At 41.1% G+C, this 16,827-nt stretch overlaps 1 protein-coding gene across 40 annotated transcripts in view; it reads left to right on the plus strand.

The window, feature by feature from the left end:
- LOC127958675 (rho guanine nucleotide exchange factor 15-like) overlaps positions 1-16,827 on the plus strand; it is a 115,545-nt gene that overhangs the window by 43,840 nt on the left and 54,878 nt on the right. For 3 of the 40 annotated variants that reach the window (XM_052557599.1, XM_052557636.1, XM_052557597.1), the window contains exons 3-9: positions 360-414; positions 1,159-1,223; positions 1,455-1,702; positions 1,822-1,982; positions 2,110-2,262; positions 2,466-2,595; positions 2,706-2,780. The exons of 14 other annotated variants lie outside the window; for them this stretch is intronic. In XM_052557599.1, coding sequence (XP_052413559.1) covers positions 360-414; positions 1,159-1,223; positions 1,455-1,702; positions 1,822-1,982; positions 2,110-2,262; positions 2,466-2,595; positions 2,706-2,780 — 887 coding nt within the window. Of the gene's footprint in view, positions 1-359; positions 415-1,158; positions 1,224-1,454; positions 1,703-1,821; positions 1,983-2,109; positions 2,263-2,465; positions 2,596-2,705; positions 2,781-16,313; positions 16,407-16,827 lie in introns of all 40 variants that reach the window. 23 more of the 40 variants (XM_052557628.1, XM_052557635.1, XM_052557606.1 and 20 more) reach the window with 18 other exon arrangements.

Genomic DNA, 16,827 nt, shown 5'->3' on the forward strand with positions numbered 1-16,827 from the left:
ATTTCCAGATACTGCTTTTTTACTAAAGTACAGCACACAAAGCAGTTTCAACAGAGAGAAAAATAAGTTATATTTTAACTTATGCTCTTTTTCAAAATATTGGCAGAGATTTTGCCAAGTATCTTCTTGGAATAACGTCTTATCCTAACATTAAATTTTTTTCATATAAACGTAGTCTCTTAATAAACATAGTTCTAAACCTAAACAGTAAGACCCTAACCTCCTGACCCTACCCTAATGTTGATCCAGGAACCTCTATCAATTATGAATATATATTTAAATTATCTGCTTTGAAATATTTTAATCAGAAAAAAAAAGATGTCTAGATTTTTTTAAATGCTTCATGTTTGTTTTTTTAGGTAAGAGCTATGAAAATGGTGATTTTGAAGACTGGGAGTCTATTGACACAGAAGCGTAAGTTAACAGCATCAAAAAGTTGACCTTTGCTACTGTTAAAAAATGCACAAATTACCCAATGATTTTTAGAGGGGTCAAAGAATTTCTATCAGTAATTTTCATCCTGTAGGTTGTTGTTGTGTGCTGCTCCTAGACTGGTACATTAAAGACATTGTAAGGAAAACACTACAGATTTTCACACAATATCAAAATCCTTTAATGAAATGACTGTTTATATTTGTTGATGTATGCTCAAATACATCTTTACTAATGGGAAGTGAGACAGTCTGTAGATATATTTCTAACTCCTCACATTATCAGGACTTCCATTTGTGACCGTCTTTTTAGTCCACTTTGAAAATGAGCATTTGTGGTTACTGAAATGTGCTTAAATGTAATATGAATGCATATTTTTTATGACCCCCACAACTATTTATTCTGATTCCTTTTTACTGTATTTCAACATCAACAAGTAGTAGGCTAATCATTTGATTTACATTTCCTCTTTCCCTGAAATATAAAACCTGACATACCCAGAGGTTATATTTTTGACTCACTAATAGCCGGAAAGGGTGGTCAAAACTAAAATATGTGGTGAGAATGCCCTTTTTTTGTCTCCCAGCATATCCAGAGTTTTTTTTTTTCTACCTGACCAATGACATTTAAAAAATTTCAGTCTTTTCATTAGGCCTTATCTGTGACAGATATTCACTTGAGCACAGTATTGTGTGGCCAGATTAAACTGTTTTGAGTTTCTTACAGGCTGTGTGACAAAACAGCAAGCCCACGGAGAATCTCCAGTGACTGGGAGCCAAACAGCGACTATGGTGAGATAATTAAGTGAATGTATAACACACAAACATAGGAAAGCTTTCATCCATTTTAGATGTCTAAAACCAACAGTTTTAATTATTAAAAATTAAAAATTATTTCTGGTTTTATTATTAAATTTCAAAGTAGATTTTGGAGCAGGATTAAATGAAAATCAGGTGCAATAACATTTATTTGGATCTTTTGCTGTTCAACAAGGATTCTCAAAAACAATATGTCATCCTCAGAACCTCTATATCAGATCTACCAGGCAAAGGTCCTGAAAGAAGCCAGTCAGATCCAGTCTGATAGTCCTAATTGCAACAGGAGGAGTGTTAGTGAAACCCTGGGTCTTGAGGGTCCCGGAGGGTTTGCAGTGGTTGGCACCCGATTCAAGAGAGGCCCTGAAGAGATTACACTCTGGCAGGATTTACCAGTGGTCGAGGAAAGTGGAGTGTTACATAAACTCACTCGCACTGAAAAACAGAGACAAGAGGTGAGGGTAATAGTTTACCACTATTAGAAAAAACTTTACCACTATTGGAAATAACATATTTCTTTGCTAAATTCAGCTGTATTACATATTTTTATTTTAAATCTTATGTGTGTTTTTAGAGCATGTTTGAGGTCCTCACCTCTGAGGCCTCCTACCTGCGCTCCCTGCGTGTTCTGAAGGATCATTTCTTGGGGTCACGCGAACTCAGTGAGACTCTGGTCATTCATGATAGGAGGGTCCTCTTCTCCAACCTCTTGCAGGTCTATGAAGTCAGCGAGAGGTGAGAAAGAGAGACAAGTTCAAGAGCATGACACATGAAAGAAAAATCTATTCTGTTATAATTTATTTACTCTCAGCCAAATCAGTACTATCCCACAGGCATGAATACACATCTCTGTTGTTCTTAGGTTTATAGGGGATCTGCTGAAGCGAGTAGATGAGAGTGTGGTGATATCTGATGTGTGTGACATAATTTATGAGCACTCAGAGAATCATTTCTCAGTCTTTATTGATTATGTTCGAAATCAGCAGTACCAAGAGAAAACCTACAGCAGACTGATGTGAGACTTTTACCCATACCTAAAAATAATAGTAATAATAATAATAATAATTTTAATGTAAAACATTTTCAAAATGCATAAAATACATTTTATATTACATTTACTTTTGGAGTTGGGTGACCAAAAACAGAAATATACATAATATTAGTAATAATTAAACAGTGTGTAAACATGTTGCTTATGTGTATGTGTGGTACTGGCAGGGAGAGTAACAGAGATTTTTCTCTTGTGATGAGGCGGCTAGAGTCATCTCCACTTTGTAAACGTCTGCCCTTCACATCCTTTATGCTTCTGCCTTTCCAACGAATCACCCGCATCAAAATCCTTATACAGGTGAGATACACACTCCTAATGTTCTCAAAAAATACCTATTCCTCAAAATTTTCTAGTGAATGTGAAATGAATAAGAAAATAGCAATTGGATTAATTTAAACTTTTTGTAGAATATTCAAAAGCGGACTGCAAAGGGCACAAAAGAGGAGGAAACAGCTTCAAAGGCCCTGGCTTCAGTCTCCAAGGTACAATAAAAAAAAAAACATATAGACATTGATCCTTGAGTTTGAGTGACAGAGTGCTGATGTTTAGTATAACAGCAGTAAAACATTTTAGCATTTGCTACTTAGAATTTAAGTACACAACACAATTACTTTTGCTCATCTGACATTGCTTTGAATATAAATGTGTTCTAAATACAAAATCTGATTGGGAGTCACATTCAAATCTGTTTTACAATGGGTCAGTGACATAAAAATAAAGAAGATACTTTTAAAAACCTAGTTTAAAACACCTATACCAAGCTCTTAAAAATGTACTCTTTCTATTTATGTTAATTTCATCTGGTTTTGAAAAACGTGTTGTGTAATGTCAAGTATAACAAAATCACATGCACAATAAAAAAATTTTTTTGATTCTTGACAAGTGGGACAAAAAACGGTGCAAAATTGAAAAAGTAAAACCTTGTACTCAGACAAATGAAACAAAATTTTTGAACTTACATGTACTAAGCTACAGAGCTAGGCTTTGATGCAACCTCCTAACTTTTCCCTTTTTTACAAAATGTGCTTTTTTACCTTGCCATCACTTATTCTCCAGTCAAGCAGTCAAGAAGTTTTTAACATTTTCATAGCAGTTTAACACATTCTCCTAGCAGACAGAATGCATTTTCACACGTGACCAACAATTCCTCAACAAATATAAAATATCATCATTCTGACGGAGATGACATAGAACTGACAGAGTTTGTATTCCATTAGCCTCAGTACCGCCGCTCCCTATATGCAGAGTACGTCTCGGTTACGTATGTAACCCCTCGTTCCCTGAAGGAAGGAATGTTACGTCAGTGATTGACGAGTTGGGATCTCGCTAATCGCTTTAACAAAACAAGCCAATGAATGTTGGCATGCAAGATTTGCATAGCGCACCCTGCCCTGCAGTGGGGGTATATAAGGAGAGCGCGAGCAGTCGGAGACAGTGTGCCCCGTACTGTGGCAACGTAACATAACGTCTCCGTTCCCTCCTCCAGGGAACGAGGGTTACATAACATAACAGGGAACAATGTTCAACGTTACATCAGTGATTGACAAATTCGGATCCATATGGAAAACGCCACTATTGCTGACCCGCTCCAGTGCCCTGCGAAAGATCCTTCCTCAGATGAATACGCCAAGGAGAGGCTGTCATGAGGAGCATCAGCTCTGGGAACCAAGTCTGACTGGACCAGTATGGTGCTACTAAGCGGACCTGCTCCTTGCCCTGCCTGACCTAGCACAGCGTCTGTGTGAGAAGGCTCACTGGGGGAAACACATACTTGCGTAGACCCCGAGGCCAGCTGTGTGCCAGCGCATCCGTGCCGAGAAGCCAATGCTGAAGCGGTCTCATGAGAAGCAATCTTAATGGCATGACAGCAGCAATGAATGCCATATGCCCCAGGAGCCTCTGAAACTGTTTCAGTGGAACTGCCTTCATGCCCCAAAATGACTCCAGGCAGTCCAGCATCAACTGAGCACACTCTGTCGAGAGACGTGCTGTCAGGTCGACCGAGTCCAACTCGACACAGAGAAGAGATCATCTGCACAGGGGAGAGTTTTCTCTTTTCCCAGTTGACCTGAAGCCCAAACTGGCCGAAGGTGGCTGAATACCATGTTTCTCTGTTCGCACAACTGAGCTCGGGACTGGGCCAATATTAGCCGAAGTAGTTGAGAATGCGAATGTCTGCTTCCCTCAAGTGGACGAGGTCCGCCTCCATGACCTTGGTGAAGACATGAGGCGACAGGGACAGCCCGAAGGGGAGGACTGATATTCCCGCCCCTCGTACGCAAAGCGGAGAAACGTCCTGTCTCAGGGGAGAATCGGGACATGAAAGTACATGTCCTTCACGAGATCGCTGCAAATCAATCTCGTGGACGAACACATAGAAAGATATGCTTCTGCATTAACATCCTGAACAGGAGATTGTGAAGGGCCTGGTTCGGAATGCTCAGGTCCAGGATTGGCCGTGACCCACCGCGTTTCTTGGGTACAATGAAGTATGGGCTGTAAAACCTCAACTTCATATCGGCTGGAGGAACCGGCTCTATCGCATCCTTCACCGGCAGGACCACAATTTCTGCTCGCAAGACGGGAGTATCTTTGTCCAACACAGAGGTGAACCACGTCCCTGTACTTGGGATGACGCTGGGTGAACTTCATTGCATAGCTGAGTCTGATGGTTCTCGTGAGCCAGCGTGATGGTCTGGGCTAGCCAGGCCCCCAGAGGCCGAACGAGCAGAACTAGGGGAACCACTGACATACCACTGCAGTGGGGCAGCGAGGCGGAGCACAGGGAACTGACACGGAAGGCACAGCATCCCGGAGTGGGTATTTTGTCACGCTGTCTAGTCTCTGTTTCCCTGGGTGTCCACTAGTGGGCTCACTTCCCCTTAGGCACTTCACCGTAGGCACTATAATTCCTCTAGTCTTGTCCTGTCATCACAGTAATTGCACTCCTGTTAATTGCACCAGGTGCAGTCACTTTATTGTCATTAGCCTCCCTATAAATACCAGTTTTTTTCTGTTGTTTGTATGGAGTCCTTACCCTACGTGTATCCAGCCTTCTCGTCCTCCGAGATTCTTCCTTGTCTTCTCGTCCTCCGAGTTCCCATTCTGTTCCCTTTCCGGTTCCCTCCTTTGTTTATTTGTTTGTTTGCTTTGGACTGCTGTTTTGGTTTTGACCTTGGCTTGTTTTTGGATTACGTTTTGGATTACCCCATTTAATAAATACCTGCAATTGGATCTCTCTCTCTCCCTGTGTCTCTCTGGTACACGATCATCACAGAAGGACTCCATCACTTGAGATCCAGCGGTATGTCTGTTCATATTTCCTCCCCAGTCACCAAATGGTTTCGAGGGTACCCACCTGGTCGTGTTTCGTGGGACCAGGGGAGGTCGCTGGGTATGTCGGAATGAGTGGTCGAGAGGAGGTTCGGCCTCACTCTCCACTCTGGCCCCCGTCGACCCTGGGTTCGGGAGGAACGGATGGGAGCCACCGTCTCACCATTGTGGACGGAGAGGGGAAAGGAGACGCAAGTCTGCCGAGCCAGTGCCGCTGCACAAGATGGCCGCCAGCTCAGTGCCACTGCACAAGATGGCTCCCAGCCCAGCCTGCTGCGCCAAATGGCCGCCGACCCAGCGCCATTGCACAGGATGGCCGCCAACCCAGCACCACGAGGCAAGATGGAGGCCAGCCCAACACCACAGCACAAGATGACCTCCAGTCCAGTGCCACGAGGCAAGATCGACGCCAGCCCAGCGCCACCGCGCAGAATGGCCACAGGTCCAGTGACACTGCACAAGATGGTCGTCAACCCGGCGCCACGAGGCAAGATGGACGCCAGCACAGCGCCACAGTATAAAGTGGTCATCAACCCAGCGCCACGATGCAAGATGGCCGCCAACTCAGCGCCAATGCCCAAGATGGCCGCTGATACATTTTTGGATTATTTCTCCATGCTGTCAAAAATCCCAGAGATTCCCAGGAGTGTTCACGTCACGTCTGCTGATCCAGAGACTGTTCACATCACATCTGCTGAGCCAGCACCACAGTACAAGATGGCCACCAACCCAGCGCCACTGCACAAGGTGGCCGCCAGCACGGAGCCACTGCAGAGGATGGCAGCTACAGTGGGCTTTGCTGAGTTGAGTCAGGTTCCGTTGACTGTCCAGAGTTGAGTCAGGTTCCGGTTGACCTTCCAGAGTCGAGTCATATTCCCGTTGACCCTCCAGAGTTGAGTCAGGTTCCCGTTTACCCTCCAGAGTTGAGTCAGGTTCCCGTTTACCCTCCAGAGTTGAGTCAGGTTCCGGTTGACCCTCCAGAGTCGAGTCATATTCCCGTTGACCCTCCAGAGTTGAGTCAGGTTTCCGTTGACCCTCCAGAGTTGAGTCAGGTTCCAGTTGACCCTTCAGAGTTGAGACAGGTTCCAGTTGACTATCCAGAGTCGAGTCAGATTCTTGTTGACCTTCCAGAGTCGAGTCAGGTGCCCGTTGACTTTCCAGAGTTGAGTCAGGTTATGGTTGACCCTCCAAAGTCGAGTCAGATGCTCGTGGACCCTCCAGAGTCGAGTCAGGTGATCATGGACCCTCCAGAGTCAGGGTTAGTCACCGTCGACCTTCCAGAGTCAGTGTTAGTCACCATTGACCTTCCAGAGTCAGGGCTAGTTCCTGTTGACCTTCCAGAGTCGAGTCAGGTGCCTGTTGATTTTCCAGAGTTAAGTCAGGTTCCTGTTGACTCTCCAAAGTTGAGTCAGGTGCTCGTGGACCCTCCAGAGTCAGGGTTAGTCACTGTTGACCTTCCAGAGTCAGGGCTAGTTACTGTTGACCTTCCAGAGTCGAGTCAGTTGCTCGTGGACCCTTCAGAGTCGAGTCAGGTGCTCGTGGACCCTCCAGAGTCAGGGTTAGTCACCGTTGACCCTCCAGAGTCAAGGCTAGTCACCATTGACCTTCCAGAGTCAGGACTAGTCACCATTGACCTTCCAGTGTCAAGGCTAGTCACTGTTGACCTTTCAGAGTCAAGTCAAGTCACTGGTGATCTTCAAGGACAGAGCCAAGTCACTGGTGATCTTCAAGGACAGAGTCAAGTCACCGGTGATCTTCAAGGACAGAGTCAAGTCACCTGTGATCTTCAAGGACAGAGTCAAGTCACCGGTGATCTTCAGGGACAGAGTCCAGTCACCGGTGATCTTCAAGGACTGAGTCAAGTCACCAGGGTTCTTCAAGGGAAAATTCAAGTCACCACTGATCTTCATGAACAAAGGCAAATCACCTCTGTCCCTCCCCCTGAACCTCCGCCGGTCCACCTCCCTTCTGGACTCCTTGTTTTGTGTTGCACTCATCTTGTCTCTTTTTTCCCATTGTACCTGGTTCTCTTGTCTTTTTTTCCCCATTTTACCTGGTCCTCTTGTCTCTGTTTTCCCCATTTTACCTGGCCCTTCGTCCCTCCCCCCGGTCTTCCGCTGCTCCACCTCCCTCCTGGTCTCTTTGTGTTTTTAGTTTTCCCTTGGGTTCGGGTGGAGCATCTGGCAGCTGTTCCGTGGAGGAGGGGGTAATGTCACGCTGTCTAGTCTCTGTTTCCTTGGGTGTCCAATAGTGGGATCACTTCCCCTTATGCACTTCACCGTAGGCACTAGAATACTCTTGTTAATTGCACCAGGTGCAGTCCCTTTATTGTCATTAGCCTCCCTATAAATACCAGTCTTTTCCTGTTGTTTGTATGGAGTCCTTACCCTTACCCTTCGTGCATCCAGCCTTCTCGTCCTCCGAGAGGCTTGTTTTTGGATTATGTTTGGATTACCCCATTTAATAAATACCTGCAATTGGATCTCTCTCTCTCCCTGTGTCTCTCTGGTACACGATCGTCACAGATTTGAGTGAGTGGTGCGACTCTTACCTGTCTCTATGATTGCCCGCTGGCAAAAGGAGAGGGGGACAGGAGTGTAGAGGCTGTGCATCATTGTTTGATGAAGAGGTGCCTTGAACGCAACATCGCGGAACACAGCCTTAGCGTACTCGAGGCACAGACACACGAGATGCAGCGATCGTGACCATCAGATGGAGCCAGGAAGTGACCATATCCAGAAATTCACGAGTGGAAAGACATCTTTAAAAAGACGCCCTGTCACTCGTGGAGCTCTTTTAGAATTTGCTCTATTAGAATTGCTATTTTTCTAAGTAAACACTTAAGTGTTGAAGCACCCAGGAGGAGTTGCAGTTTGACCACAGAATGGGAAGCTGCAGCATGCTGAGATCAAGCAACAGCACTGGCAACCCGAGATCAAGAAACAGCACTGGCAACCCCAGCTGACGCGCCGTAACACCAACACTGCGTCAAAGGCTGTCTTGAAGACACTCGCTTTAGGAAGCTGAAAGGCTCAGCTCTGAAGTGAAAAGCTGTATGTGCGACTGCTTGCACTCTCCTTATATAACTATGCTGCGGGGAAGGGTACACAATGCAAATCTTGCACGCCAACATTCATTGGCTTGTTTTGTTAAAACTATAAGACATTTCGTCTCTCTAGCGAGATCCCAATTCATCGGTCACTGACATAATGTTGAATGTGACTGACTGAAAGGGAACGCAGTTTGCGTAGGGCACTAACTCCCAGGGGGGCACCATCACAATTGCGCCATTCCCCAATTCGTGACCGCTCACACCTCATGTTTGTGGCTGAATGCTCATAATTGATGGACATCTATGCCTGGTTAAAAGACATCAGCAATCCGGTGCAGAGAAAAGAAAATGGAAGAAAGTACAAAAAAAAGGCATAAATCTTTAAACATAAAACTGGCTTGACCTTGGACGTTCGATATTGGCAAATTTAGGGAGAATGTTACAGTCATAAAAACAACTGTATTGTGTTCATTAAGGTGTCAACTACAATGCATACCTTTTTTATATTTGTTTAAATAAATTGTAAATCATTTAGGTAAAGATGAGGCCTGTGTATCACTTTCACGCACATTTCTGTGAAGAAGTTTTTTTTTTTTTTAGCTGCTGATGTTAAAAACAAGTTTTAATGTCGGAAATAATTCCACCACCAGAAAAACATATGCCATGGTTTTAACAAGAAAAACACCAAAAATTATTGTTCTTTTGTAGCCATGGTAACTGCAAATTAACCATAGTTTTGTTACTTCTAAATAATAATTTACAAAGTATTTATAATGATTGGTTAATAACACTTAAAAAAAAGAAACATAATGTAGGCTAATGCAAAATAAATAATTTATGTACATAAAATGTTATTACAACTCCTTGCAAAGGGAGCCAAAGGGTACAGGAGGATCAAATCCTTGTTTAGGCTATTTGCCTAATTGTTGGCCTCCTTTTTGTCATAAATGACTCAGCCTCTATAATTTCTTCAGCAAAAAAACATGTGGACATCACAACCCTTACAAAAATTAACCATGGTTTTATCAAAGTAAAACTTCTTAATATTCTTTTGCATGATTTCTGAATGCTTGAAACTATAAAATAAATGAGTCATAAAGTTATAGCCATTGGTAAATGTCGAGAGCTACAATTGTAATTTGTAAATAATACAATTTATTCTTTTATTTATGTACTTTTTTATTTTATGATAATTCAATTTTTATCCCTATAGGAAGGTTTTGCTGTTGTTATTGTTTTTTCCATCATATTTGAGGAAGGGGGGCACAACAATACAATCCTGCTTAGGTCACCCATTAGGCCAGCAGCAGCCCTTCTCAGCCTTATGTTCCCTGCATCTTATGTTCCTTCCACCCTAACTCTATAAAGAAGTGATGACTATCAATCCACAAAAGCAATAGGCGTATATACTGTACATTTTACACAGTATTAGAAAAATGTAACACTATGTTATATTTAATATAATATTAATATTATGTATAATATAAATATAATATAAATGACTTTATAACCACAAAAATATGATGACTTCATGATGAATGTCAACTCCATCATTAGCCCGTCACCACCATCAGACAGAAAATATTTTGGTGGTAACATCTGATGGTTTTGACAAATTTGGCATTTCTTTCACAAAACAAAGGAAGCTCATGTAGTAGCTATTTTGTTTTCTCTGCTGATGTTAGATGCTAACAGAACCTGTCTCAGGAGAATCAAATGATCTGAAAATTTCAAATTATTTCCTCAGAAACTGGAAGATGATGTTGACATTATGTTGTGACACAGAAAACAGTAACATTAGGATTTGACATATTCTAAAACTATAAAAACTATCATAGCCTGTCTGACATTGATGCAGAGGCAAATTGTGGCAAGGGGTTTTTGTTAGAGATACAGTTGCCCCTGGTATACCCTGATTATAGGGAAGTCGTGGCCTGACGGTTAGCGGACTCGCAATCGAAAGGTTGTGAGTTCGAGCCTCGGGCCAGCAGGAATTGTAGGTGGGGGGAGTGCATGTAAAGTGCTCTCTCCACCTTCAATACCACGACTTAGGTGCCCTTGAGCAAGGCATCGAACCCACAACTGCTCCCCGGGCGCCGCAGCATAAATGGTTGCCTACTGTTCCGGGTGTGTGTTCACAGTGTGTGTGTGTGTGTGTGTGTTCACTGCTCTGTGTGTGTGCACTTCGGATGGGTTAAATGCAGAGCACAAATTCTGAGTATGGGTCACCATACTTGGCTGAATTTAACTTTCACTTCACTTCATTTTATTTATTTTTTTTACATTTAAAGGGACACTAAGTAGGAATTACTCCCATCTAGTGGTGAAATTGTATTTTGCATTCAAACTAATTTTGCTCTCCAGCGCCTCGCTTTTTCAAATGCACGTTGCATCTACGGTAGGCGATATGTACCAAAAAGCTTTGACGGGATGTCTTCTAATAGCACTTCGTCGAGTTTTCCTTCAGGTGAACAGGTGTGTTATTTCAAACAAACAGCAACATGACCATAAACAAACGAATGTTACAGTATGAATTACTGACTGTGGAAAACATGAAATATTGTAATTAGTAGTTAAGTCTTCTTTATTCGTTATATTTTCTGAATAATGTGCATTGTTAGATATATAAAAAATATTGTAATATAGATTGTAACACTGACTTACCTGTCGAGAAGAAAACTGGCCACTTCAGCGTCTCTTTTGAAATCTTTATCCAGCATTAGCTCTTTCCACCTAGACAAAGCTTCCCCGACATTAACTCTTGTTTTCTGTAATCTACGGTCACGTTTCCTTTTACGTTCTATTTTTGACTGTTTTGGCGACGATGTTTTCTTCTCCTGTGGCGCGGCATATGTATGGTCCATAATAAGAATGCAATCCAGACTTTTAAACTTGCCGGTGCAGTTTCAAGCGCCTCTCACTGCTCTGCACCTGCGTTTCTGGCTCTGACCGAAAACGCGTTGTGGAAACGCGTTGGCTTAGTACTTTTGTCCCTCTCTGCTATTATGGTTTTGCAAGACGGCGGAACTACATGGAAGCCTCCGTCGACCTACCCGTCCCATGTATATAAAGATAATAAATTCTTCATTTACGAGGATTAGTTTAAACATTGGCATAGGTATTTGTACACCATTGAGGGCATATTTATGAATAAAAATATTGATTTTAGATAATAAAATACCTAAAAAGTTACTTATTGTCCCTTTAAATGAATGTCTGACACAGTTTTCACAAAAATCTTTGACACAACCATGGAAACACGTCATTAAAAAATATTTGTGTTTTGATGAAACAAGCTCTTTTTTACCATTAAAAAAAAATGTATCCATTGTATAGCAATGATTAGAACCCTTCTCCGTGGACACACTGTTTTAGATGTTGTGAGAAGACAAAGTTTTGATATAATAATAATACAATTCAATTAAACACGATAATTGTGTCATACATTCTATTGTTAATCCTTCATAACGTTTACAATTGAAAATATTTTAATTTAATTTACAATTGCTGGACATTTTTTAAGAATCAGTGAAATCAGTGATCCTTTTAAAACATTTTTAAACATCCTTCAATGTTTTGACAACCTAAACTATCAGTGTCTTATCATAAAAGGTAAAATTGTTTGATATTTACTGCATGGATCTATCTATTAGTTGTGCCACACTATACAGTATACAACAGTGAAAGAATAAAGGAATAAAAAAAAAGATTGTCAGATTGCCCCCAACCCAGCAAATTGTATTCCTTAAATGTGTCTTCATTATATATATATATATATATATATATATATATATATATATATATATATATATATATATATATATTAGGGGTGTAACGATACGCGTATTCGTATTGAACCGTTCGGTACGAGGCTTTCGGTTCGGTACGCGTTATGTATGTATAACTGTTCGTTGGACTAATTAATTATATTTGAAAAAAAAAAAGAGAAATATAATGATATGCGTTCAACAAGGTAGCCCAATAACCCAAACGACGTAACAGGCAACACCCCTGACACTCCCGAAGAAGAAAAAAACACCAACTTATATGTTTATGTTAGGCTACTCAGTCAGGCGCTCGCTCACTCAGTACGTGCTGAAGGCTCGTTGCAAAATGGCCAATGCGTTTAACAGACCAGTAATAGAAGATCCTCCAATAACCAACAGGTCTGGTGTTTGGGTGCACTTTGGATTCCCTTTAAGCTATAATGGTGATGGCAAGAGAGTGGTGGATAAAAAAACAACGGTATGTCGCATCTACATGACAATAGGGTACACCAGCGGGAATAAAAAAAAAAAAGAAAAAAAACAAACACAGGAATACTTGAAACATGTCTACTCATTTACACCGACATCACCTTATAAAAAGGAGAAACATACATGCAACAAACTATCCCCGCAGCATTTAGACCGACATTTCCAACTGATTCAAACAGGGCAAAAGACATCACCATTTACGTTACATTTACATTATAGCCGTGGATATGAGACCTTACTATTTACCATTCATTCTGTCATCACCATTATAGCTTACAGGGAATCCAAAGTGCACTCAAATACCAGACCTGTTGGTTATTGGAGGATCTTCTATTTCTGGTCTGTTAAATGCATTAGACATTTTGCAACGAGCCTTCATCGGGTGCTGAGTGAGCGAGCGCCTTAGGGGCCGTTCACATATCGTGCCTAAAAACGCGTGGAAAACGCTAGGCGCATCTTTCTCCTCCTTTCCAAAGCACTCGGGCAAAAGCGCTCATGAGGCGTCTGTCTTTGCTAAGCAACAATGACGTGCTCTCTCCATGACGTGCCCTCTCCATGAAGACCCGGAAATTTCAGCAAAGGATAAATGGATGCGGTGTGGACGCGGAAATGGATTTGCAGCTCTAAAAATCGCTTGCAGTAGCTCTGCTACTAAATTTTTTTCAAAATTGCAATCCATATACAACTATGATCAGCTGTTCCTTCATCTTGGCTGAGCTTTCAACGTTGTTACGGGAAAGGATGAAGCTGATTGGTTAGTTCTTGTAACATGACCCATGGTGCGCTTGCGGCATTCTGAAAAGTTGAGATGTTTTTACATTTTGCTGTATCTAAAATGTACCGAACCGAACTGAACCGTGACATCAGTGTATGGTATTGAACCGTTACACCCCTAATATATATATATATATATATATATATATATATATATGGGCTGTCAAATGATATTTTTTTTTTATCAAATTAATCAGAATTTTCAGTGGATTAATCAGGATTAATCACTATTTGCAATTACACCTGAATCCTAACCATATTTTTTCTGAAATGCATACCAAAAGATAAAAAACAGGATATATAATTTTCATGTATTTATTCATCAATATGTGGTTATTTTTTCTGAATTTCAAAAGTTTAACATTTACTTGGATGAAATTTACCTAAGCACTATATCAAACCATTTAACTACAGATAGTGTAAGAGTTTTAGGTGAACCAGTGGTTAAATATAGCCACATATCTATGAAATTATGCATAGAGAAACTCGAAAGAATGAACTCAGAAACACAAACATGCGCCACCATCACATAAGCAGCACTCTGGGCACTCTTGTTTTTGGGAGGTGTTCATTTGCTCTGCCACAATACTTTACGATCGATATTTTCACGTTCTGAAGGCTTCAAGTGCCAGTAAAACCAAGTAAAAATGCATATGCTTTTCCAAACAGCTGTAATTTTCGCTACGTTGCATGAGAATTTTTGACAGCCCTAATCTATATATATATATATATATATATATATATATATATATATATATACAGTATTGTTCAAAATAATAGCAGTACAATGTGACTAACCAGAATAATCAAGGTTTTTAGTATATTTTTTATTGCTACGTGGCAAACAAGTTACCAGTAGGTTCAGTAGATTGTCAGAAAACAAACAAGACCCAGCATTCATGATATGCACGCTCTTAAGGCTGTGCAATTGGGCAATTAGTTGAAAGGGGTGTGTTCAAAAAAATAGCAGTGTCTACCTTTGACTGTACAAACTCAAAACTATTTTGTACAAACATTTTTTTTTTCTGGGATTTAGCAATCCTGTGAATCACTAAACTAATATTTAGTTGTATGACCACAGTTTTTTAAAACTGCTTGACATCTGTGTGGCATGGAGTCAACCAACTTGTGGCACCTCTCAGCTGTTATTCCACTCCATGATTCTTTAACAACATTCCACAATTCATTCACATTTCTTGGTTTTGCTTCAGAAACAGCATTTTTGATATCACCCCACAAGTTCTCAATTGGATTAAGGTCTGGAGATTGGGCTGGCCACTCCATAACATTAATTTTGTTGGTTTGGAACCGAGACTTTGCCCGTTTACTAGTGTGTTTTGGGTCATTGTCTTGTTGAAACAACCGTTTCAAGGGCATGTCCTCTTCAGCATAGGGCAACATGACCTCTTCAAGTATTTTAACATATGCAAACTGATCCATGATCCCTGGTATGCGATAAATAGGCCCAACACCATAGTAGGAGAAACATGCCCATATCATGATGCTTGCACCTCCATGCTTCACTGTCTTCACTGTGTACTGTGGCTTGAATTCAGAGTTTGGGGGTCGTCTCACAAACTGCCTGTGGCCCTTGGACCCAAAAAGAACAATTTTACTCTCATCAGTCCACAAAATGTTCCTCCATTTCTCTTTAGGCCAGTTGATGTGTTCTTTGGCAAATTGTAACCTCTTCTGCACATGCCATTTTTTTAACAGAGGGACTTTGTGGGGGATTCTTGAAAATAGATTAGCTTCACACAGACGTCTTCTAACTGTCACAGTACTTACAGGTAACTCCAGACTGTCTTTGATCATCCTGGAGGTGATCATTGGCTGAGCCTTTGCCATTCAGGTCATTCTTCTATCCATTTTGATGGTTGTCTTCCGTTTTCTTCCACGTCTCTCTGGTTTTGCTCTCCATTTTAAGGCATTGGAGATCATTTTAGCTGAACAGCCTATCATTTTTTGCACCTCTTTATAGGTTTTCCCCTCTCTAATCAACTTTTTAATCAAAGTACGCTGTTCTTCTGAACAATGTCTTGAACGACCCATTTTCCTCAGCTTTCAAATGCATGTTCAACAAGTGTTGGCTTCATCCTTAAATAGGGGCCACCTGATTCACACCTGTTTCTTCACAAAATTGATGACCTCAGTGATTGAATGCCACACTGCTATTTTTTTGAACACACCCCTTTCAACTAATTCAACTAATTGCCCAATTGCACAGCCTTAAGAGCGTGCATATCATGAATGCTGGGTCTCATTTGTTTTCTGAGAATCTACTGAACATACTGGTAACTTGTTTGCCACGTAACAATAAAAAAATATACAAAAAACCTTGATTATTCTGGTTAGTCACATTGTACTGCTATTATTTTGAACAATACTGTATATAATGAAACATATGTGTCATGTTGTTAATTTCATAACAGCTTCAAATAATGCCTATTGACATACCTGTATTAATATAACTATAAAATGGGCACAAAATCTATACCACCTTTCTACTATGATTCATAAATGTTAAATATCTCCATTTGTGTTTATTCTGTCCTTCATATCCAGCTTTGATTTTCACTTGACATTATTCTTAATTTTAGCTAATCATGCAGGCAAACACACAGGTGGGGCAGATGAAACAGATGGAGGAGCTCATTCAGATCTCTAACAAGCTGGAGTTTGACAAGCTCAAGGTCTGTTAATGCATTACTGAACTAAATGAAAAATACTCATAAATTAGAGTTTTCACCAAAGGTATAGCCGAATGCCATAGATATATACAGGTGCCTCTCAGTCAAGTCAAGTCAAGTCACCTTTATTTATATAGCGCTTTAAACAAAATACATTGCGTCAAAGCAACTGAACAACATTAGGAAAACAGTGTGTCAATAATGCAAAATGATAGTTAAAGGCAGTTCATCATTGAATTCAGTGATGTCATCTCTGTTCAGTTTAAATAGTGTCTGTGCATTTATTTGCAATCAAGTCAACGATATCGCGGTAGATGAAGTAACTTCAACTAAGCAAGCCAGAGGTGACAGCGGCAAGGAACCGAAACTCCATCGGTGACAGAATGGAGAAAAAAACCTTGGGAGAAACCAGGCTCAGTTGGGG

The sequence above is a fragment of the Carassius gibelio genome, chromosome B5 (genome assembly GCF_023724105.1).
Source record: "Carassius gibelio isolate Cgi1373 ecotype wild population from Czech Republic chromosome B5, carGib1.2-hapl.c, whole genome shotgun sequence".
Lineage (NCBI taxonomy): Eukaryota > Metazoa > Chordata > Actinopteri > Cypriniformes > Cyprinidae > Carassius > Carassius gibelio.